Source organism: Lepidochelys olivacea (genome assembly GCF_965140295.1).
Source record: "Lepidochelys olivacea isolate rLepOli2 genome assembly, chromosome: 1".
Classification (NCBI taxonomy): Eukaryota; Metazoa; Chordata; order Testudines; family Cheloniidae; genus Lepidochelys; species Lepidochelys olivacea.
Genome location: NC_140411.1, coordinates 312,444,329 through 312,470,465, shown reverse-complemented (window position 1 = coordinate 312,470,465; position 26,137 = coordinate 312,444,329). Strand labels below are relative to the sequence as shown.

Here is a 26,137-nt window from a genome sequence, read left to right as displayed (position 1 = left end):
AATGGCCAATGGGATAAACATGTAGAGGAGGTAAAAAAGAAAGCTAAGTTCTATTCAAACAGTGCTGTGTTTCACTTGGGTCCATGGGCGCAATTTTATAATCCCAACTCTGAGAGTTTTCAGGGCTAAAGTCTGTGGCCAAATATTAGATGGTGTGAAACTTTGGGCTGGAAGAACCATAGTAAATTAGAGGCTGTGAAAAACAATAATATTTAAGGAGAACATTGGCCTCCCAAATTACATTCCCGCTGCTTTACTCAGGCCAGAGGTAAGGGAATGTGAAATTTCATCTCCTCTATATTAACTCTTGGCTCCATATTCAGCATATGAATGGACACTCCTTCCAAGGTTATGTCTAGAGAAACAAATTAACAAGATACATTCCCGGAAGTTCGGCTTTTGCAAGTTCACTGTTCTCTCCATTCTTCGGGCTTTTCAGAACTTGACTTGCTTAGGACTGTAGGCAAAAGTGTGAAAATGTTAGTGAAGCTCAGAGCAGAAGATATCCTCAAACAACTGGATATGGCAGTTGTTCATACAACAACTATGTCTCCTTGGTTTTCTCACCTAAAAGATATCCATAGTTATGAGATATATTTGGCTATTTTGAACAATATGTTGAGGGCCTTTATAGGTCTCCTTTTCCAAACGATGCAGACCACCTATTTGGAAGGGAGGTATATTGGCACTAGAAGTCTTTGCCCATGCAGGTCTGGCCAGGTTGAAGACTTACCACACTATTTATTGTCTTGTAATTTGCACTGTCAACGAAATAAGTGGTTCTCCCCATTCCCAACCCAGATGCCTTGTACCACATCAGCTTAGAAATTAGAATACTTGCTGTGTACTGAATGTTTCAGTAATACAGATTGTCACCCTGTTGGCCTGGTCAGTCAGAGAATAAGAAAAAAAGTATGTGAAAGACTGGCTAATTTTGACCTAAATGAAATTATGTACTCCTAATATTTTATCTTATTTTCATAGATCATATTAGAATGGTGATTTTAAAGTTGTAACTGATTCTAGGGAAGGGTTAATCTTGCATTTTTAATTTGTTTTTAAAATTTGTATCTGTTTTTTGGAGTTGTGTTGATTTAAAATGTTGTATTATGTGCAGTGGCCTGTGGCTAAGACTCTATTAATAAACAGTAAATCATGTAAACATCAAAATGTTACATTAGCCAGGAGTTTGGGAAAGGTATATAAACCATTTTACTTCAGAGAACTCATTGATGGGGGTTAGGAAGAAAATCTCTGTGGATGAGCTTTTGCATAATTGTCCAATTATAAGATTTCTTGCACTTTCCCAAAGCATCTGGTGCTGGCCACTGTCAGAGACAGGATATTGGATGAGATGGACCATTGGTCTGATCCCTATGTTCCTATGTCTATATGGTGCTATGATGGAGCAAGGAGTAGGTCACAAGAGGGCACCATGGAGGTAGGCTCCATCACAGGTACATTCCATGGAAAGGGAAGGTCTATCTCAAACACAACAGAGAGAGAGAGTGATCTGTCCACACTCCCCTGGTGCCTCCAATTCCCTCCCCTCTCCATCTTCTCCCACTATGGGATCTCAGCTCATGGTGCCTCCAAACTCTTTTCACTTCTCTCTGGGAAACCTTCTCTCCTCCTGGTGTCTCCATCTCTTCTCCTGCCTGTGGTCCTGAGAGTTCTCTCGTGGCAAAGGATTGCCAGTGCAGTACAACTCTGAGAGCTAGACAGAAACAAACACATGCACAAGAAGTTTTGACAACATATGTTAGCTCACGACAGAGATTTGTTTGGTCATTAACTTGCACAAGCTAATATAATTTCAAATGTGAAAAAAGCCTACCCTTGACATACTTATGGGCGTGCCGAAACTCTAGGCTACCACTTATAAAATATTAACAGGGGAGGTTCCAGTGGTTGGGGATGCCTGGATTATTTTCAGCTCTGTTTCTGAAATATAGAGGTGAAGAGTAACCAGGATTGTGTCTATATGGACTGCTTAATGTGAAGGGGAGCAGGGGGTGGCTCAGTTGCAGAAAAACATGCATAAATTCTGGTGTCTTGTGACGGCTGTATACTCAAGGTCTAATGACCTTTATCAGGGATGCAGTGACGTACGTATTTGTATTGAAGCTGATCAAGACTGCCCAGCAGTACACTAGATTTTTATTATTTTTATTATTATTATTCATGATTAAACTTGAAACATTAATGGCTGAAATCCCTTTGCCTGGTGGACTCAAGTCTATAGCTACAATGGAAAAGTTGTCACTTGCTCATGATAACTTGCTATCCAAAATCCATCAGAACATTGTTTATCCATAATAAATCTAAGACCTTCAGACACTCTTCTGCACATGTCTATTAGGACTGACAACCTGAAAATGTGAAGATAATGGATTGCAAGACATATTATATGTGCTTTCTGTTAGGTTTAAGCATTAACTTTAAAAAACATAAAGGGGCTACTATATCAAAATCACTGAAAATTCCATTAGTGAGGAAAGTTGTATCAATGGGAGTGACGATTTACAGAGGTTGCTGTTAGCTCTAGGAACACCTGCAATCTATTAACCCATTGATGCTACGAGTCCCGCTTTCTCCATCCATCAGTTACTTAAATCAAACAAGCATCTGGCATAACAATTCAGAAGGTTATTTTATAAGGTGAACTGCATTGTTCTTTGTCTTTAATGTTAAGATTGAGTAAAAATAGATCACAAACTCACAATATAGAATTAGTAAGGGGTTATTACATATTCAAATATTAAACCTTAAAAATTTCTTTGGCCAAGAAAGGGGTAAGAACTTTAAGCAAACATCTGTTGCAGCTGCTCAAATACAGCATTTAAAAGCAGGTGTATTGAGTTCCAAATAATACACAGAAGCCAGTGAAACTTTTTATCGATTCTTAAAAATAACTCCTATTTAGAAGCCCAAAATGCCAACTGTGACTCTGCCAGACCAGCCAGATAATGCCAGTGTTCAGATCAATTTGTACCCTGGCTCTCACACCAAAGATAACGCTGGTAGCCAGTCCTGTAATAAAATTAATGATTTATTAACTAGGAAAAAAGAAATGTTATTTATAGGTTAAAGCAGGCAACCTATACCACAGCTGAGTTAAGTCTATGGTGTTAAAAGCTGACATCTATCAGAATCAAATGTTTGTTTTTCAGGGATAACCCACGCAAGGCCTCACTGAGCACTTACAAATGCATAGGTGGAAACCAGTCCAGCTCACTTGTGTTAGCATCATCAAAATAGATATTGATAAGTTAAAAATAATGTTTAGTATTTAGACTTTATACAATGCTTGTAGGATCCTGCATGTATTAATCTCATTGATAACCTCTGTAGCCCATGATATAAAGTTATATTGAGTGTTTGCATTGTAAACCTCTATAATTGCATAACTCAAAAAATATGAAAAGGAGTGTTGATTAAGGTAAAGTGCTTCACAAGCACCCAAGATGACCCGTGACACATTGTGTAGAATCAAAGGACAGAGACTTTGTTGATTGCTTTCCTAACTCCCTCCAGGAAGGAGAGACCTACACATGAACTCATCCCATCGGTTTTGAACTCTGGGGTATAGGGGATAAAAAATACCTGACAAGGGGAGACTGGTTCTTTTATGTTGTCTGGATTCTGATGGGCAAGGATTCCTAAACATAAGCATAGAAATCCTCAGGCTGCTTAGCATGGGTTAGCCCTGAAAAAAATATTCAATCCTAATAGATCTGTCTGCTCTTGAAACCACAGACTGAACTCACTTGTGTATATGTTGCCTGCTTTAACTGGTAAATAACTCATTTCTTTTTCCTAGTTAATACATGATTAGTTTATTACTGGATTGGCTAGCAGTGTTGTCTTTGGTGTGAGATCTAAGGTACAAATTGATCTGGGGTGAAGTGACTAGTCTCTTGGGATTGGGAGCAACCTGACTGCTTTGTGTGTTTAAATATGTAAGTGACAATATATCATTAAGTCCAACTTCCCTGGGTGGCAAGATAGACTAGAGTGTCTAAGGGGACTGTCTGTTATTCCATTATAATATTGTAGTACTCTGGGAGCTCACCTTTGTTACTGGGTTAGTGAAATCTGCTTCTTGAGTCTGCCCAGAATTTCAAAAAGAAAAGGAGTACTTGTGGCACCTTAGAGACTAACCAATTTATTTGAGCATGTGCTTTCGTGAGCTACAGCTCACTTCATCGGATGCATGCCGTGGAAACTGTAGCAGACTGTATATATACACAGAGAATATGAAAAAATACCTCCTCCCACCCCACTGTCCAGCTGGTAATAGCTTATCTAAAGTGATCACCAGGTGGGCCATTTCCAGCACAAATCCAGGTTTTCTCACCCTCCACCCCCACCAACACAGATTCACTCTCCTGCTGGTGATAGCCCATCCAAAGTGACAACTCTTTACACAATGTGCATGATAATAAAGTTGGGCCATTTCCTGCACAAATCCAGGTTCTCTCACCCCCTCACCCCCCTCCCAAAAACCAGACACACAAACTCACTATCCTGCTGGTAATAGCTCATCCAAAGTGACCATTCTCCCTATAATGTGCATAATTAAGGTGGGCCATTTCCAGCACAAATCCAGGTTTTCTCACATCCCCCCCACCCCCATACACACACAAACTCACTCTCCTGCTGGTAAAACCCCTTCAAAACTGACCACTCTCCAAGTTTAAATCCAAGTTAAACCAGAACATCTGGGGGGGGGGGGTAGGAAAAAACAAGAGGAAATAGGCTACCTTGCATAATGACTTAGCCACTCCCAGTCTCTATTTAAGCCTAAATTAATAGTATCCAATTTGCACTCCAGAATTTGGCACTCTTGGTCATGAGCCACTTCAAACAGTGTGACACCAACATCAATGAATGAGGGAACTGGCAATACCACTGTAATTTTTACACCTTTTAAAATAAAAAAAAAAATTGTAATCATTGGTGCTGCTTTTCACAGCTTGAAGCAGTATGTAGAAGGCAGGAATCTTTCATTTCACCTTGGCTTTTGAATGTGAGATCAGATTTCAAAATGGTGTTTCCATGCATATGCAAGTTTGTTTATGCAATCATCTGCTTGAGCAATTTTTGTCCTCATTCACTTCAGTCACTATCAAAGATTAGAATTCACACAGGTAAATCCCCTAGCTTTGTGCCTATACATTCTATTTTTATGCACAAGTGAGTGCTGACTGTATGTACAATGTTGCACATGCACAAATACTAGCTAGGCTGAGACCCCTTTGAAAACGTTGCCCATGCTGTCTTCCATCTCTAGCTATGCTGATACCTCAATAGGAAAAAAAATATGGGGTAAGGACATATGTATGTCAATTCCCAGAAGACAGTTAGAAAGTTTTTCCTAATATCTAATCTAAATGTCTCTTGCTGCAGGTTAAGCCAGTTACTTCTTGTCCTCCTTTCAATGGACAAGGAGAACAATTGATCATCGTCCTCTTTGTAACAGCCTGTAACACATCTGAAGACTGTTACCAGGTCCCTCAGCCTTTTTTTCAGGACTAAACATAGGTTAAAAAAACTGGGTTTCTAAACTTTTTTATCATTTTTGTTGCTGTCCTCAAGACTTTTTCTCTTATTTATCCACATCTTTCCTAAAGTGTGATGCCCAAAACTGGACATAACACACGAGCTGAAGCCTCACCAGTGCTGAGCAGAGCAGAACAATTATCTCCTGCGTGTGACATACAACACTCCTGTTAATACCGCAGTCCAGAATATTAGCTTTTTGCAACCGCATCACATTGTTGACTCATGTTGAATTTGTGATCCACTAAGATCCCAAGATCCTTTTCTGCAGTTCTCTTGCCTAGCCAGTTATTCCACATTTTGTAGCTGTGGATTTGATTTTTTCCTTCCTAAGTATAGTACTTTGCACTAGTCTTTATTGAATTTCATTTTGTTGGTTTCAGACCAATTCTTCAGGTCATTCTGAATTCTAATCTTCTCCTCCAAAATGCTTGCAATCCCTCCCAGCTTGGTTTCATCCAAACATTTTATAAGCATACTCTCCACTCCATTATAAAAGTCATTAATGAAAGTGTTAAACTGTACCCGGTACTGAACCAAGACAGAGCCCTGCTGATCCCACTAGATACATCCTCCCAGTTTGACAGTGAGACATAGATAACTACTCTTTGAGTATGGTTTTTCAATTAGTTGTGCACCTACTTTATAGTAACGTAATCTAGGCCACATTTCCCTAGTTTGCCTATGAGGGACTGTATCAAAAACCTTACTAAACATCAAGATAAATCATACCTACTTCCCCATCCCATCCACTAGGCGAATAAACCTATTAAAGAAGGAAATTAGATTGGTTTGGAATGATTGTTCTTGACAAATCCATGTGGCTATATAGCTCCACACTGCCCCAAACATGTGGCTATGAACATAGAGTGCAATTAAGCCCTGAGGTTGTCATTTGCTGGCATGGTTAGCACTCCTAGCTGCAACTGATGGGAGCTGTGCTTTGAATGTATCAAATGTTGTTGTTATGCTAAGGATTCTAAAAATTCAGGTCGTGGTGAATCAAATCTGACATACAAAGTTGGTGGATAATTTTGACCTTAATCTCTGACCCTCAGCTCCCCCTGTGTAATATGGGGATAATAGCATTAGACCTGTTGTGAAAATCAATTGTTTGTGAAGCACTCAGGTACCATAGTAAAGCCCAAGATGACAATATTTTTTTCTTCAGAGCAGGGTTTGAATAATGTGCAGTAAATAGGGCCTAGAGCCATACATGGAACGAGGATAAAACAAAATATTGAATAGCTGCTCGTTCATTGAGCACCATCCATACTGCACGCTGAATGAGTCAGAGGTCCTATGGAAAAAAGCAGTATAATCCTATACCATAATGCACGTGCATAGGAGGGGTGAATTAATGTTGCAAAGTGCTGGCATTCCTTAACTTTTGAGTGCTGAACTTTGCAACCTTAATGTTCTTTGGACATAGTTTTGTGTTTAATAGCCTCAATCATTAGTTTATAGACTATGTCTATGCTACCACTTTTGTCAGCAAAACTTGTGTCACTCAGGGGTGTGACTATTCCACCCCCGGAACAACATAAGTTACACTGGAATAGTGCTAGTGTGCACAGCTTCTGCCACTCAGGGGGTAGCTTTTTTTTAATGCGGATGGAAGGGCTCTCTCCCATCAGTATAGAGCATCTTCACCACAAGTGCTGCAGAGGTGCAGCCGTACTGGTACAGCTCTGCCGCTGCAGCACTGTAAGTTTAGGCTGCCCTTAATGTTAACTACAGCTTGGTGAGTACCATAAAGCATTATCTGCAAGTGTTTAACAAAATGAATATGTTTAAGTGCTGGCCAGACCCCCTTTGTGTTCACCCTCTTCCACCTTTCAAATAGTTGAGTTATACTCATGTGAACTTTCGTGAACAAATATGTTTAAAACTGAGATGTGCAAGTATTCGTAAATGGTATATTTTATATAGAGGGGATCCCCTTTTGACAAAGCAGGGCACATGGGATCCCAAAACTCTTCACCAGAGCTCTGGCAAAGAAGCAATTTAATAAACCAGACAAAGATCAACTCACATTCTTTGGAAGTAGGACTGTATATGTACATATGAAGAGAAAATTTAATTTAAATTCTTCACCCAGCCATTAAATGTTAGTCCCCCAATTTTTCTAAGAATGTTGCATCAAGCAAAGCGTGTGAAAAGAGATAATTGTCAAAAAATTTCCTAATCCTGTTTGTTACTTCACCTTTGTTATAGACCGGAACAGGCAGTTAGAGCAGTGGTGGTTGGAGCAAGAGTCAAGAGCCAAAGGTCAAAGTCAGGGTTAGAGTCAGGAGTTGAGCCAAGGATCAGAGCCTGGGGCAAGGCATAGAAGCAGAGATCTGGAACAAGGCAGACATCAGGAACAAGACAGGTCCCAGGAGTCAGGCAAAAAGTCAGGGTAAGTGCTTAATTTGTAATGAAAAAAGTTCTGGGGCTCAAGCAAGTAGTTGCCAGGGCTCCAGCAACTGTTTTACATTCATGACTGATGCAGCAAGCCCAGAGGTGCCGTGGCTCAGCCCTGGCACAAATTAAGCACTGGACCAATGTAGCAGCCAGCCAGGGTTTTGCTGAGTTGCTCAGACAACTTCCCAAAACTCCTTCTGTCTTAAATAGTAGTCTGAGCCAACGGGAGAGGTCATACAGCTTCTCCAATTGAGATCTTTGTGGGCAGTGCCTATGATGAACTAGGGTCCAGCAGCCCACACTCCCTGCTGATACCATCAAGCTGATGGAGAGTGGCTGTGGTCTGAGGACTACATGGGGACCCACAGGCCCAGGTTCAAGAGCTGTGATCCCTTAAAACCTTCAACTGCTCTCTTCCCCAGAAATTCAAACCCCAGTAGCTTCTTCAATACCTCCTTCAGATGGTGGGAGTTTAACTCATTCAGTGAAAGAACAGAAATACTCTATGACTTTTGTGACCACTCACACCTAGCCAATACAGACCAAATTTGGAATATTGAATATTAGATTCTTGAGGTGAATTGTTTGTAATCATTCCATAGGATAAAATTAATAACTTTTAAAAAGTCTTTGAATACATTTAAATAAGGGATATATAGCAAAGTCCTTGCATATGTTCTAAAAGTAGAAATTGGCTTCAAATTATTTCCTCCACTCTAAAGTTAATCCAGGTATTTGTAGGAACTAGTATTTATGTTCACACTGGATGAAAATTCACCCCATAAGGAGAACCATCACTAAGTCTATATATTAGTCAAGACCCATTTAAGTTCAGTTTGAAGTGAATTTCATATGCTTATTTTGACACATAAAATCTTCTATTACAAATAGCTCCCTCAACCATACAAATGTTTTTTTATATATAAAAATTAGTTACAAAATGTTCATTTTTTTGGATTATTCTGTTACACAAAGATGTGACCAGTATTTCTCTGGCACAAATAGTAGTTTATAGAACTAAACTGAAAAGCTGATGTACAGTATGAGGCACAGAAAATGGGACTGATCCAGATAAATCCGCAGAAATTGCAGCTACTTATCTCCTTTCAAGAATAGTCCTTTTGTGGGAATAAAAACTCCAGAATGCTGAACGTAGCCTTTTCTTTCTTTCTTTCTTTCTTTCTTTCTTTCTTTCTTTCTTTCTTTCTTTCTTTCTTTCTTTCTTTCTTTCTTTTTCTTCAGTTGTGCCATTTAGATTAGGTTTCTCAAAATTAGAATTAAACAAACCACATCCAGTATCTTCATCTCATCAGAAGACGAGCCACTGAAGCTATGCGTATCAGTTATCTTTAAATCACCACTGCTGTTAATTGGGACGTTGATGTGTCCTGCAGTAGATACATTGAATGTGTTATTCCAGATAGTCTGCTGAAAATCTTTTGTTGCATTATGTGCAGGTAATGTTATGTTTCTCTGTGGGATAAATGAAAATATACTCGTGTTGGAAGAGGCTTCTACATTAGAAAGTGAATTTAAGGATACGTGAACACAAATATCTTCTGAAATGCAGGCATTGATGTAGTGGATGTCATTTATATCAACTCTAAGTTCACAATTGTAGCCTGCATAACAGCGGCAATAAAATTTTTCTATAAATCGCTGCAGATCCTGAAAGGATGGCTGCCCTTGTATGGCATATTTCCCATTCTTTGACATCTGAATGACAAAATTCTCTGGGTTCAGATGAAGATAGTCACTGGAGTTCCAGTTCTTTCGTGCACATGCACCAGAGTCTTGGCATAATGCCTGACTACAGATTTTGGCTGCCATGGTTACATTGATGATGTAAGGGTTCAGAGTGTGCCTAAGGTAGCTGTCCAGAGTCCTGCAAGTGTTCTGTGAAAAGAAAATCATATTAAAAACATTTTCAATACGAAAATGGTTGTCACTTCAATAACAACATTGTCATAGCTAATTATCAATGTTTTTCTTGAAGTATTGCAAATGCAGACAGCCAGTTATCATTGGATGTTGGAAGCAAGCACACTTATTAAATTATTATACAGTGCAATAATTATGAAAAAATTATGCTAGGTAGATGCTGGAGATTTTATTAAAAGCATTCAAATATCAGAAAGCAAAGGAATTAAAGCTTTCACTTTATCTATGTAAGGTTAGCCTGTAGTTTTTTTGAGTCAGATGTGCTTAATGAAGTTATAAGAGAGATCAAAATTCCTTTTATTTTGAGGGGATCCTGAAGAATTCTAGGTCTTCACAAATGGTCATTTTTTTCTAATTATTGTCCCTATGAAACTCTTAATTTTTTCCGCTGAGCTGACTATCCGTCAGCTGCAGAAGACAGGGGTTTTTATGGCTTGAACTGAACACTCCAAGGGCTCTGCCTTTGGAACAGAAAGAGTTCTGGGAACTTCTTCATATTGAGGAATATCTTCAAAACATGCCTCATTGACTGAGAAATTCTTGTGTAATTGGCACGGGTTTCCTGTTTCCTTGGCATGGTTTCATAATTAGAGGCTGGGGGCAGGGGTTGGTTTTTGGTATGTTTTGTTTCTGAGGCTATATCTATACTGGGAATTTACCCTGATTAGACACCAAACACCTAGTGTAGACCCGCAAAGCTACTATTTGCACCAGTGCAGCTTACTGCTGGGATAAACTGTACCAGAACATAACACAGCTGATAGCAGTTAGTTTACCCTGTCTGCATTAGGGTTTGTACTGATACAGCTACATCAATGGCTGCCCACCAATGGCTGAAATCAGGATAATAACCCAGTGTAGAAAAAGCCTAAGAGATCTCTCTGCTTTTTATCTTTTCCCACCTGTTATGTTGAAAAGGGTATGTCTTGGACCTAGCAAAGGCTAAGATGAAACATTTATTTACTATTAAAACATTAAAGAGTTAAGTGTGGTCTGGGATTTCATATCAAGTTATTGCTTACTATACTGTAATACACTCCACTATAAAAATCTTTATAACTCATTTATTAAAGATATAGAAAAAGAAGGGGAAACAGTTAAAGCATTTGAGCATTTGAAATGTGAAGTATTGAATAAGACTTTCATTTTAACGGTAACCATTATTCCCTTTCCCTTTAGCTGGAAACAGTCTTTTATAGGAGACAGCTCTGTCTGACAGCCTTTTAGATGGTGTTAACTGGTCTTCTGGGGAAAAGAGAAGTTCGTTTGGATGGTCTAGAGCTGTTGTTGAAATTGAGCCCCATTTTCTTTAAGACAAAACAAAACAAACACATGAAAGAGAAGAGGACAGAACAGTAAAGATGGAAGCTGTTTTTTCTATTTTAGGTGCTGATTTGTACTTGCAGCCTCTCTGCTGGAGAAGCACAGGCACATTGCATTATCAGCCACTCCAAGACCTGTCGAACTTGTACCACTGTCAGTCTGTCTTAGGCATTGTCTTAAGCGGCCTCTCTGGTCACAAGCTCACAGCTATATTACGAAAGATAAGAGTTGTGTTGGCTGGCTTATCCACACTCTTTATTTTTAGACAGAAGGCAAGAGGAGTGAGCAAGGAAAGAGAAGAATAAGGCAGGGAAGGAAAATTACACACGAGGGGGTGACACCAGAAACCAAAATCTCATGTTCCAGGCCTTGTTTAGGATTTAGCCAAAGCTGGTAGAGGTAGCAATGTCATCTGGTTCCCTCTCTCTCTTCTCTGATCTGGTCTGGTCAGGATGCCTTTCAGGATTAGGATGATGTAGGCCCAGTGGTGTTAGTGTGGATCCCAGCCAGAAGACAGTGGGAGTGGCAGCCAAGATGGTCAACCTTGCTCCTTCCAGTCCATGCATCCTTCCCACTCCCATTTGGTGAAGCCCAGATAAACATTGTCCATTATGGTCACCTCATCTAGGTAACATTAACCAATTAAAATACTTCTTTTTATTTCAACTATAGATATTTCCTCCCATTTCTAGAATCTCTCGATTTTTATCACTTACGTTATGCCAACCTGTGACCTTTCTAGGAGTCTGGAAGACTCCTTAGTACAGGATTCTTTTAATTCAAGCAATCCAGTTTGTATCTGTCTATTTATTTTTAACTTTTATGGAACAGGCTGTGTTGTTCTTGGACAATTTAGAGCACATGCCTTTGAACAACACAATCTACTATCTTTCCACTCTTCTGAAGAGCTGCAGGACTTTACTGTTACTGATTCTGTCAGTTACTCTAGGTCACTTATATTGATTGCAGTGGCACCCAAAGTGACCGAGGCACACAAGATAACACTTTCAAAAGCACCTGCGGGAAAAACATACAAAATGTGGAGAGAAAGGATATAATATACCATTAAAGTAGTCAGAGTGATGAGTGGCACAAGTATTGTTTTGTTTTATATAAAGAGAGGACAGCTAAAGATATTTTAGCTAGCAATTCTTAGCTGATTCATTTCTTGGAGGAGTTGTGGCAGAAGTGGGTCTAGTGGAGAGATTTGTATGAAGAGGGTAATGACTTGACATATCCCCGCTGGAAGGTTGTTCCATGAACACACAGCTTTACTCATGTAAAAACTTGCACAACTGTGTAGATAAATGTTACAATCTGTTTATGCAAAATCTCATTTGCTTATACTAATCACTTGCAAATTTAATTTTAAAGGCTGTTGCCAATGTAAATTCTGTCATAATAATTGTGTGCACAAATTACAGATGCAAATGATATTCATATCAAAATCAAGCATGTAGAAATGGAGTCCATGTTCAGACTCTCTTGAAAATTCAGTCCTTAAAGAACTATAAATATTTATGTGGGCATGCTTTCTGCTCAGGAGATACCAACAGTGCTGGACAGTTCCAATTCCTTCCTTTTAGTAGACTGTGGGTGGGGGTGAAAGTACAATAACTGCACAAACAATATTTTATATGGAGTGACTTGACTGTATACAAATGGTCTAGTTCATAAGATTTATTGGAGCATCCTTAGAACAGTGTTTCTCAAACTGTGGCTGATCTTCCTAAAGTACATGAAGGGGGGAAAAGATTTTTTTCCCCTCTTTTGTCATGCATCTTTCTCCTATAAGAGTCAGTCTAGGTATTATCATCCATTGCATACAAAATAGAGAACAGACTAATCATGAAATGTAACAGGCTGCACCCTCTTAATGTTTAAAATATTTTCCCTAAATGTACCATTAAAAAAAACAACAATCCGTGAGGACGATCATAAAAATAGTTGCATCAGACAAGGCCTGAATATTTTTCTGTGCCTTAGGATGGAATGCTATGAAGAAATTTCAGAACTCCTAAACTGACTAAACAAGTGCCAACCTGCCAGCAGCTAGCATAGTAGCTTGTCTAGCCACTCATCCCTAACAGCATATATCAGATTAAAAGCTAAGTACTAACACTGATATAAAAAGACTTCTGAAGGGATGATGTTTTATTTAAGTATAGTGGCAGATGATGCCAACAAGCCTTAAAGGTGTTTGCTTTCTTCTCAGAGAAGACACTGGGTCTTCTGAAAACTACTTAGTCATTATTTAAAGTAGAAATTCTGAGAGGAGTAAATAAATAATAATAATTAACACCTAAAACTTTTCATCTCTAAGGAAAAAGAATGTATTGCTTGTTAAAAAATTGAATGTAATTAATCTGACATACCACACTCAGTGTTAAATTCAGGTCTCCCCAGATTACAATTCCAGACACCCCTAATGCAGCAGATTCTCCAATGGTATTTACAAGGTCATCCTGAAAGCAAACATGCAAGGATGAATAATAAAGTAAGTATGCTTCAGTAATATGCAGTACATACATTAAGTTTTACATAACCAGAATAACCACCTTGAAAGTGGTAAATAATTAAACAAACATTACACCCACATTCTGCTCTCAGTTATGCTGGTGGATTCTGGAACAGAGTTGAGCAGATAATGCAAAACAACGTTGCCACCTAACACCCTTTTGAGTATGTCTTATGATCACAGAACTAAGACTCAAATTGAGCTCGTAAAAGTTCATGAGACACACTGGCACTTCTCCAAGCTGATCACCATTTTGTCCCACCCCCTTCTCACCTCGACTGGCTAATCAAAGTTGATGGTGTCCCAGTTCAAAAGTGCTACCTGAGGCTGGGACATGAAAGACCTCGGGTTCAAGGCAATGCTTCGCCTAACTTTGGCCAGCAAGGGGAGCCAAAGCAGAAAAGCAGCAGGGGGAAGAGTCAACCGCTTTGGGACACTCTGCCATCAGGAAAGGCAAAGACACAGGGTGATCCTGGGCTTTACACATAGGTGAATTTAAAATATTTGTTTATATATTGTTCAGTCAGGTCTAATCCCAGGTAACCCCACTGACTTCAGTGGAGTTTCTCCAAATGTACAGAATTATACTGTATAAATGGGAGCAGAATTTGTCCATCATACTTAAGATTGACCTATAAAGGCAACACTCAGTGGACTTGTGCCATTTTTGCCTCTTTATGGTGTAAATAAGTTTTGTTTTGATTTTTTTTTAATTCTGCTTCTTTTTTCACATCAGAAATTCTGACCCTGCTCTAGACAAGCAAGTTCCATGATAGCAGAACTAGTGAAATGGTGACATCACAAGAGCCCAGAGAACAAAAAATGAGCAACAGGGTGGGATAGGGGTTTACTGTTTAAAAAAAAAACCTCTAATTTTCTTGTTTGTTTTATTAACACCTAATCAACAATGGGTATTTAACATTTTAGAGAAAGGAAGCTTCTCTTAAAGATTTGAGAAACTTGCTTCTTCAGTTACAGAGTTAGAATTCACAGTAGACATCCCTGAGAGCTCTATGGTCCTCTAACACAGTGGCTCTCAACCAGGGGTACATGTACCTCTGAGAGTACGCAGGGGTATTTCAGCGGGCACATCCACTCATCTAGCTATCTGCCTAGTTTTACAACAGGCTGACATAAAAAGCACTAGCAAAGTCAGTACAAACTAAAATTTCATACGTCTTGTTTATACTGCTCTATATACTATACACTGAAATGATTAAATACATATTAAAGTACAATATTTATATTCCAATTGATTTATTTTATAAGTATATGGTAAAAATGAGAAAGTAAGCACATTTTCAGTACTAGTGTACTGTGACACTTTTGCATTTTATGTCTGATTTTTATAACCAAACAGTTTTTAAGTGAGGTGAAATTTCGGCGTAAGCAAGACAAATCAGACTCCTGCAAGAGGTACAGTAGTCTGGAAAGGTGGAGACCCACTGCTCTAACAAAACCAGGGCAGACCACACTTCATATTCCTAATCCTTCTTGAGGTAAAACTCAACTGAAACATCTTTTAAAAAGTAATCTTCATACTTTCTTTCTACATCACTTAAAAAAAATTGTCCCCAGTTAATTTTAATAGCCCCTAACCAGTCAGGCTGGAACAACAGCTTATTCATATTTTCCCTCAATTAACATGCTACAATATTCTTTCCACTTCCATAGTATTTCACTACTTGTTAGATATAGTACTACTCATAAGGTACTGGGAGGAAGTTTGGAAGAATTCAATCCTTTTGGCTTGGCTAAATTTAGTTGCTGAAAAAACTTAAGTTTTGTGAGTCTGTCTGTACACTTCCATTTCAATACAATTTCATTTACTTGTTAAGTAAACATCCAAACCCCCTGTAGGATACTTTAATCATCTTGCAAATGCTTTGTGCCTATGTATTTAGTACGCCTTACATTACAAATATTTAAGAGCTAGCCAAGCCTCACTCACCTGAGAGAGATATTCCTGATTGAAATCTGTGAATACTGGACGTGTATATACAAAAATGGGAAGTGGACAGGTGGAATTGGAAACATTAGAAACTCTAATGGCTTCTTGAACTCTGTTACGAACAAAGAGTGGTGCATTTTTGGAAGATCTCAAGGCCGTTTCCAGATAGACAGATGGGTAAAGTGCTGTGCTTTCCTCCCACAACCAATTAAGCTCATTATTTCTTGCTATTTCAATATCTAAACAGCTTCCTGTATAATTGTGGGGATTTTGGTTGTAATCATAGTTATAGCAGTCAGGGTAAAGGTAATATCCCCACAATTGATTCGGCTTCATTGATATTCCCAGTTTTAAAGACTGCAACATAAATGATTTTGCTGCAGCTTCAAATTCCATTTTGGCTAAAGTCCTGGCTTGGGTTTCTGATATGCTTAAATCTTTTTGCTGAACAAACTCAACAGACTCCTGTCTGTAAATGTCTTTCGATCCCCAGTTCCGTATCCATAGTGGCCTCCAGTTTTCCCAGTCGATGACAGCCAAGCCAACCTGTTCATCTGAAGGGATGTAAAAATTAACGTCATCACTGGCTTTCTTTAAATGATGCTCCATGGAACACAGTTGGGGGATCCCACCATTAAATGTCTCACCTGTGTTCTCATCTATGTAAGGATAATTGCCGAGCCTGTCTGCATAGAATATAGTAATACTCTGCTCAGTGGATGTCTTCAGTGTGCTTCCTACCAAGTGGAAGGTTCTCAAATCCAGCTGCACTCCAGTCTTCTCAGTGCAAAGCTCTGTAGGGGCATTCCAGATGGAGAGGAAAGGAGAATTGGGGATGAGAGGACGGGCTCTTATATGCAAAGATGAGCTGTAAGTAACTAGAATAATGATGAACACCAGCCAGGATGCTCTGATAGAGGCAACAAAGCTACCAAAGCTTTGGACTTGCCTTAGGGTTTCCATTTCAGTTAGTGAATGGCTCTGTATGTACAATGCCATTAGCTGTTTGTAATCAAGCTGCAAATAAATGCTCCAAAGATGCTCACAGCCATGGTAGTCAGACAAAGTCTTTAGTAAAATAATATATTTCTTCAAATAGAGTACACGTTCAGCAATATTCCTTAAGGGTAAAAGATGTGTGTCATTTATCCGATGTTCTTTATTGCACATCCGAGAAAGCTTCCCAATAGTTGCCCAACCTAATGCAAAAAAGAGATTGAAATCATTATAATACCTGGTGGGATTTTTTTTCAGAGTATCCTTAAAACATAAATAGATATAGTTTGTAGCTAGGAAAATACTGCCATTTTTCAACGAGTAGAGACTACTCCTACTGAGTGAAAAACCAGCATAGCATTATAGAAGCAATACAATACTTAGAGAAGATATAAGATGGCCAGGGAAGTGGTTTCTAATGGTCAGAGCATGGAACAGAGTTGATACCTCCTGTCTTACTTCTGATTCTGTCAGCAACTCAAGTGTGTGACTTTGTTCAAACTCACATAAGCACTTGGTGCCTCTACTTATTCAGTAGTAATCTGGGTATAATATTACTTACCTACCTCACAAGATTGTTGTGAAGCTCTTAATTTTACAAAGCACTTTGAGATCTCCAGATGAAAGATGCTGTATACATGCAATTGTTATGATCATGTCCTTGCCCTTGGACAAAATGTGGATGCTATTTTCTTCTCCATAAGTTTCTTGTCTCATATTCCTGTTGCATTCCTGTTTTTAATGCAATATACCATACCCCTGTTGCAGCATAAGCACTATGATATAGTAGCTCTGTTTGTCTTCCACTTCTGAGCCCGGTAATCATGACTGCATGCCTATCAGTCAAGCTTTGCTAAAAATGCAGTGCTTTTTCATAATTTACGCTGTTGTGAAAATCCTTCCTGCTGAATTATTTTTGCCAAAATAATATGGTAATCGTATTTGCAAGTGACTTGCAGTAGGAAAGATCTCACAATACAGAATCCATCAAAATAAAGCTTGTGATCTGTGGGCTTGATTATGCCCAGACCTATGTGGGTTTGCAAGGCTACTTTTCCTGCCCTAGCTGCACACAACGAGAGCATATGACTTCCCCAGTGCAGGTTCCCTTGGTAGTGCTAGCCTTCCCAAATGGGTGTGAAGGAGGTGGGACATTGCCCTGTATCACTCCTCTCCACAGGCTAGAAGAGTGAACTCTGTGTGAGGCAGGAATGAGTGCACACTGCACCCTTGGAACACCTGGTACAGTGGCCACGCTCTTAAGAGCTCAAAGATGCATTATGCCTGAGCCAGGCCCAATGACTTTAGGACTCAGCATTCCTGCTGGGGCAGGGTACCTCCTCACCATAACTAAACACTTTGCTTGAAAAGAAGTATGAAGCAATAGCCCTGTTATTGCAGTGCGATGGGGTAGTCTGCCCCTTAAGGGCAGGACTGCCTATGGGTCAGTCCTCCCCATCATGTGTCATGGTCTTTAAGAATATTGGGCGGTCTGATATATAAGACCTGAGGAGATATGGGAAGAGAGGTAAAGGGTCCTATGAAGAGTAGCAGATAGAAGGAATCCTGTTACTGTGTTTTTACCAGCCTGGGACCTGAAGCCTTGAAGAGAGGGTGAGGTAGGGTTCCCTTTTTCACCCAGACAGTAAGGAATGAGCTGGGAGAAGGGGCCAGCATAAATGCTGCCTCCACCTTCAAAGCAAGTCAGATACCTGTAGAAACTACAGGGAGCAAGAAGGCTCTGTTAGGATATAGATATTCAGGCCTGTCTGTAAAGGCCTCTACTCTAAGAATTTAGGTGTATTCTTATCACTTAGCTAGTTATAGAGTTACAGAAGAAAGAATCAAAATCACTGTCTGCCGGTGTAAGGTCCTTCTCTTACTGTGACAGTCTGAGGCCTTGTTCTTAGGCTAAGGCCTTTGGCTAAGCAGCAGAGGCAGCCATAAGCTGGAAAGCGAATGGTCACATCCTCACATTCCAAACTCGTCAATCTGGGGCTGTTAGGAAGGTGATCTGATCTATCACCTCCAGAGAAAGGGAAGAGCCTAGAAGATATAAAAGGAAATTTAGGTTGATAGTTTTCTGTTAGAACTCACTTATCAATAGACACAGCTGGGAAACCCTTATGTCTTTATAGTTGCAGTTGTGAAATCCTCACTTCTGTATTGTTTTGTCATTATAGTTCCCACTTTGCTATTGTTTGTCTGTATAGTCTCTGTCTGGTTCTGTGATTGTTTCTATCTGCTGTATAATTAATTTTGCTGGGTGTAAACTAATTAAGGTGGTGGGATATAATTGGTTACATAATCATGTTACAATATGTTAGGATTTGTTACTTAAATTTCAGTAAAATGATTGGTTAAGGTATAACTAAGCGGAACTCAAGTTTTACTACATAGTCTGCAATCAATCAGGAAGTGTGTGTGGGGACGGGGGTGGAAATGGGAACAGGGAATGGGAGTGGGGAAATTGGAATCATGTTTGGCTAAGGGCAGGAATGGAAACAGGGACACAGGTGTAAGGCTCTGTGGTGTCAGAGCTGGGAAGGGGGACACTAAGGAAGGAAACTGGAATCATGCTTGCTGGAAGTTCACCCCAATAAAGATCAAATTGTTCGCACCTTTGGACTTCGGGTATTGTTGCTCTCTGTTCATGTGAGAAGGACCAGGGAAGTAAGTGGGTGAAGGAATAAGCCCCCTAATAGGCTCCTGCAGGGCCCTGAGTTAGCAGGGAGAAGACAGCAGTAGGGGAAGGTCTGCTTACTGAACCCTGCCAGCCTCAGGGTGAATGGACTAAGTGGGGAAAAGGGCCCAGCTGGAAGAGAAGCTGGTTAAAGCCCTGCCAGTGGCCTGAACTACAACCCAGTTCCAAGGAGGAGCACTGTGGGAAACTCCTATCTAAATGAGGGAAACCATAAGGGCAGTTTGAAAGATAGGCTGGCATGTGCCACAGAAGCTGAGGAGGCTTAGCTGTGTCAGCTTCTGCCTTTCGGGTTCAATAAACTAGACACTTGAAGGGGTGTTTTTCAATATACAAGCCTCATGGGACTTATTAAAACCCCTCACTCAGTGAAACCTAGGCAAAGACACAATGGTGGCACTTTACTGGACCACCAGGGCTCCAGGGACGAGGGTCTCTGCTGCATGCAGATATGGGTTTATAATATGGACACTGTTCAGATCTAAAGAGCCCAGTTCTTGGTCTGCAATAGCTTCTCTGCACTGCTTTGTCTGTGCAAGTGGGTTGTAAAACTGATTTAAATGCCCCCTGAATATTTCCCCAGTGTAGAGGAAAGCCAGGTGTTATAGAGCCAGCACAGTCTGAGCCCCCAGCATGGTGGATGTGGCTAGGCAAAAAGGGGTATGACTGAAGCACTGCAGTTCTGTGGCTATCCTGGTTGCCAGAACAGCTCCTTGGGGCTTTGGGCAGCCATGTGGAATTAAGAGTCAATTGGAAGCTACCCTAAGTCATATGAGGGGCCAAATCAGCCCTGAGCCAGCTCTAAGATCAGGGGAACACTAAAGTAAAGCTACATTTACCCCCTCTTCCTTTGTTCGTGTGCCAAGTACAGCTCAGCTAGACCCCAGATTTGGGTCCCCGTGTTGTTTTTCACAGACTCTCTGCAACCATTTAAACAAGTGCTCAGTGCATTCCTACCCCTCTTGTGCCTGATCAGCTCTGCTGGCTTCTGCAGAGGGTTTTGCATCATTGTGTTTTCCTCACTTGTCCCCTTTGAGAAGGCGAATGATGCCACTGATAGCCTCATGCAGTGTCCATGCTCCTCAATCACATTATGCCTGGGCCTGCCATAACTTTACCCTAAGTGAATATCCATCCTTTTCTTACACTCATTAATACTACCTGCTTCCACTAGAACCTTCAATAGATTCAAATCCCAGTAACTCTATGAGAGAAGTCTTTTCTGAGATCTAAACTAACTCTGTCCTTTCTTTGCTTAAGTTAAAAATCAGGACTATATGCCATGCCCTCTCTTCCTAGAGGTTGACCGATGAAGCTATGTCTGTGCCAGTGTAGGGGAAACCCTACATTTGTAAGGGCAGGCATACTGCATGCACATGTGCTATGCAATTTAAACCTTAATAATGCAGGCAACATTTATTATGGAATTCAGGAGTTTTTGTTTTACAGTGGAGCTTTATATTAACACACTGTATGGTTCTATCTAACACACACTGTATGTTAATGGTATGATGGTGTGTAAGGACAGGCCTTTCTTGGGAGAATGAATTTTGAGTGGATGAGGGTGGAAGTGGGCTATGGATTAATCTGCTAGCTGTAGTAACTATGCTATTGGTAAGTTCCTTCCCTTGTGATTTGCGACTGTACTACCCAACCCGCTAGGGAAGGGTAAGGAGGATGGTGATGTACTAACAGTAAAATTCTTACCTTACCTCTAGACAGCTGTACTTTCTCATCTCTGACTGGTTAAGGACCTATTCTGGAGCAGTGCAGCTTCTCTTTATTCTCCCAAAGTAGTGACCTATCATTGATGTAAGTTGCATTGAATGCCTATGCAAATTGAGACATTTTATCAGCAGCCTTCTGGATAACAATTTTATGCAACTGGTATCCAAAACAAATGTGTCCCATACTTAATGAAGGGGGCAGCTGTTGGAGATGGAACTGAAAAAAAAAAGGCTGGATCCTTTATAGGGCATTATCTCCGGCTGATATTGCTAATAGTCTCATTATTGAGGGTGTTGACATTTGTAATGGTATGTGCAGTAACTGAAAGCATTATTAAAATGGCTAGGGAAACTACTTATGTAGTCAGTCCATTACTACATTACTACTAATTATTTACAATTGATTGTCTCTCCTTGGGGGAAATGAGAACCCAGATTTTGGGGTACATGTCAACTTCCTGCATCAGGAAGCTTTGCCTGCTTCTGATCAAAGGCTAGCACATTATGGACTACAAAGAGGCTATGCAGAAACTCTGTTATAGAAATCTCACAGAGATTCTGGAAGGGGCATGAGTCCCCAGCAGCTCAACCAGCGCTCTGTAGATCCCAACTCATCTATCCCCCCTCTGCTGGGACCACAAAAGTTACTACAGTCCTGGGCAGCCTGTATGTGAGAGGGGACGTCAATGCTGTGATAAAAGACCCATGGCACGATAAAAGACCCATACAATTGCATTATAGCTATTTGGGCTCGGGCTGGAGCGCTGGCTATGAAACCCTGCCTGGGGGGAGGGTCTCAAAGCCCAGGGCCAAGCCCAAATGTCCATACTGTAATTTTATAACCCCTCTGCCTGAGCCCTGTGAACCCAAGTCATCTGACCTGGGCTCAGAGACTGTGCCATAGGTTTTTTATTGCAGTGTAGACATACCCTAAAAGAGGGAGGTGAGAAGGAAAGCAGAGGAAAAGGGACAAACCACAGAGGACCATGGATAGGGGCTTTCCCATACGGCCAAAAAATTAGCTAGTGGGAGGATTGGAAGAGTCATGGGTGGGCTTTGCTTTGTCTTCTCTGTCCTCTGGATTCCCTTGGTTGAGTGGGAGAGCTTCATCCTGAGTGAGGTCTTTATCATCCCTGGCTTACATTTCTATTTTGGAGCTGTCCTCTGGCTCCGGTATCTCAGGAACATGAGGAAACTGACCCCAACCACAATCTTCTTATAAAATAATTTCTGATATCAAGTTACAGATGGGTCATATCCGCATAATTCATTTCAGTGCTCCAGAGTGTGGTTGTAATACATACCGTGATAACAGCAAAGGTGAAAGTGGGCCGGTACGGTGTACTGGTAAGAAGTGGTTGCCAGTACTGGCCGGTACACAGCTGATGTTAAAGCGCTGCCACGGCAACGCTTTAACGTCACTGCCCCTTCCCCGCCCCCTCCCCGGGCCGCTGACGGGGGAGACAGTGGCGGGGGGGGAGGGGCAGCTGCCCTGTGGTCCGGTGATTTAAAAGGGCCCGGGGCTCCTGGCTGGAGCCCCGGGCCCTTTAAATTACCACCAGAGCCCTGGGCAGCACCAAGCAGCATGGAAGGGCTGGCTAGGGGAGGCTGACCCCCAGCCCTGCCTCTTCTGCCCGAAGCCCTGACCCTTCCAGTAAGTCTTTTATCTTACTTTCACTCCTGGATAATAGGCTATGTGAATAAAGAAGTGCTTCGATACAAATGCCATACTAATACTGAAAATACTAATATATAAATTCTGCTTTGATCATATGTAAAAGATGATGGTAATTACGGAGCATGTGTTTCATATGATTCCATTTGAGTTTTTTGAGAAGAAGAATGTTTTTTGAGCTTTTCTTGGTCTCTTTGACTCTTCTGTCAAGTCTGTCTTCTACACAGGTATATAGAATTTTGTATTGGGGAATAAGGATTTTGTATTGGGGAATAAGGAGAATGTGATCAAATGGAAAAATTCAATTACACACTTCATGTTGGATATTATACAATGAAATACCTATCACCAATTAGCATCACGATAATATAATGTTATAGAACCTCCTACTTAATAGCCATGTATTCTTGAGAAAGGGTCTGATCCTGCACCATTGACGTCCACTCTGTATTTGTTGTTGACTTCCGTGAGTGGGATCAAGCCGAAAATGTGCAAAAAGCTGACCCGCCATATTGCAAACCTGCTCTCTGATCTAACCTGATTTTTTCTGTTTTGTTGACCACTGTAACTTAGAATTTCTTCACATTAACCAAATAAGGTGACGTTTTCTGATGGAGTGACAAGTTTATATTGGGGCTGTAGAGACAGAACAAGGAACTCTTCTCAGAAATCATGACGGGGGAGGAGAATATCTTCCATTTATACATGAACAACTAATCAGATGAAAGGAAATTATCACATGGTTAAGGAGGAATTCTTACCCCCAAATCAAATTGGAGCACTAGAGAGTACAAATTTGACTTTCCACTCTGTTAAGTTTACTTGTAAGTGAATTTGACTGGAAGGCCATGGATGTGGAGGAAAAATATAAATCATTGTACTGTATATTACATTTATCAGCTTATCTAAAACTCAGCTGATTTTGCCAATCCTACTAAGATTTGTTCAATTGATTGTTGGGAAACTTTTGCCTCCAGATCTTACGGTAATTTATTCTTGTGTGTTAAAGTTAATAGATTATTTCACATAATAGCTTTCAGTTAAAAGGATTGCCTCTGGCCCAGCTTAATGATGACAGGTCTAATAAATGTTTCTCTTTTCAGTCTCCTGTTGTGAATGTGGGTCTAAATGAGCTAAGTAATAAAGCTGCCCTTGTCTTTGTCAAAAAGTCAATATCTTTAGAATATATTAACACTAATTGCTCTAGAGTTATCTGGGAATATATACTGATGGATCTAAGTGCCCTGAGTCTAGGGAAATAGCTACTACTTTATATTTTCCTGAATTTGACATTTGTGAAGGTTATATATTGGAAAATATCATATCAATTTTCTCTGTTTAATTATTTTCTCATTTTTATATCATAAACTAGATTGCAAATGAATAGAAAGGTTGAAAATCTGAGTGTACTACTCCAATGCAACATCTCACATTTCTTATTCCACTGGTACAGAATGATGTGTGTCCCATCAGGGGTCACTGCTAGTGCTGCTTGGATTAGCTCCAGGAAGTGCTCCTAAGCATTATAAGTATCGGGCAGCGTTATTTTACTAGGATTAGATGTGAGAGTCTAAATTCAATCATTGAGTCCACTAACATCAGAACTAAGTTTGACCCAGTAAGTGCTACAAGCATCTGACATCTACTGCCAATAATGCTCTTAGCCACATGCCTCAATTTTGATGCAAAAGTCATTGAATTCATGGATTTGGATGGCTCATAATGGCCCTTCATGGAATCCCATACATTGAGTGACTTGTATAACCTGTATTAGTCTGCCTGAGTATACAGAAACATCTCTAAGATTATGACCATGGATATATTTATCTATAGTTCAGAATGTTTGGGCCATTTTTTGCGTAGTTTGCTAGCCTAGTGATTATTATTTCTTTACTTCATTCTAGCCTGAGTCACTTGAATAATTAATGACAGTGTTAGTAATACAAACAATGATCAATGAAGCAAATTAGGCCCTGATCCTAAGAGTAAAATCCTGTGAGTGCAGGAATCAGCTTTTGGAATTGGGGCCTTGGTTAAGATGGAAGTGGAAGGACTAGGCCATTTGTTTAGATCAGTCTAAAGCTGTTAGGAATGATGTGGCTACTTCCTGATGTCTAGTAGGAACAAGAACTTTGGGCCTTTTCACTCTGTTGTTTCCTTTTTGATTAATAGTTTATAAACTATTAATAAAAACTTTGCATGTAAGTTGACTCTAATGATATTGGGGAATTCATTTTAATATAGTTACTGAGATATTCCTTTTTCAAAAACATAAAGATTAAATTCCTGAACTCCATAATTACATACACAGAGTGCATGTATACATCGGAACTTAGTCTTTTAGTGAAATATAGCTAGAGTCCTGCATGGGTACAAAATTTGTATCTGCATCCGTATGGTCCATGCATATTCGTGGATGTAAAGTGGATATCCACAGATTTGCCAGGCTCTAAAATAGCTAGTCACACTATCAAGAACATACCATACTTGAGATTCTAGCCCTTTGTAACTCTGTGGAACAAAGTGGTATAGATCTTGCTTCATTTGTATTCATGCTCATAGTAGAAACAATGAAAAAATGACTGAAGTCTCAACTCCACCTACTGGAAAGAGAAAGCCGTTCAGCAGTTACTGAGGCCTTGTCTACACTACAAAATTAAGTAGACCTAAGTTAGGTTGACATACAGCCATCGCAGTAACTACTGCATTTTTTTATGTCCACCCTGGCCCTTTCTGTCTGCAGTGCACTTCCTCACCAAGAGTGCTTCTACTGACTGAAGTGGGGCATTGTGAGGTACTGACAGCTGGACTGCCCCCTGCTCCGGGGCTGACAGCCCAGAGTGCCTGCCGGGGCTGACAGCCTGGAGTCCTGCTGCTACTTCCCAGTGGGGACCTGGGGGGAAGGGAAGGAGAACCCAAGCCTGCCAGCCTCCCAGTGAGGGATTTGGGAAGGGAGTTAAGGAGATCCCAAGCCTGGCAGCCTGTCGGTGAGGGACTGCAGGGGAGGAGAGCCCGAGCGGTGGCCAAGCTTGGGCTCTCCTTCCCCAGTCCCTCACTGGAAGGCGGTGGCGCAGCTCTGGGCTGTCAGCCCCAGTGTCCAGGCTCCGGGCTGTCAGCCCTGTGTATCTGACAGACAACAGGCAGTGGTAGTAATGCAGTGTCTACATTGACCTAAGCTCTACGCCTCTCACAGAGGTGGAGCTATTAGGTCAATGTAGTGGCCAGCTTACAACGGTGGGAACACCATTGTAATGTAAACATCTATAGAGTTAGGTCGACATAAACTGCCTTATGTCGACCTAACTCGGTAGTGTAGACCAGGCCTGAGGAGTAA

At 40.5% G+C, this 26,137-nt stretch overlaps 1 protein-coding gene across 1 annotated transcript in view; it reads right to left on the bottom strand.

The window, feature by feature from the left end:
• Positions 1-9,222: 9,222 nt before the first annotated feature.
• SPAM1 (sperm adhesion molecule 1) overlaps positions 9,223-26,137 on the bottom strand; it is a gene marked incomplete at its 3' end in the record, with an annotated part of 47,201 nt that continues 30,286 nt past the window's right edge. Inside the window, exons 2-4 of the mRNA XM_084635570.1 lie at positions 15,705-16,903; positions 13,611-13,700; positions 9,223-9,867 (exon numbers count right to left, since the gene is read on the bottom strand). Coding sequence (XP_084491696.1) covers positions 9,223-9,867; positions 13,611-13,700; positions 15,705-16,874 — 1,905 coding nt within the window. The 5' untranslated portion in view covers positions 16,875-16,903. The remainder of the gene's footprint in view (positions 9,868-13,610; positions 13,701-15,704; positions 16,904-26,137) is intronic.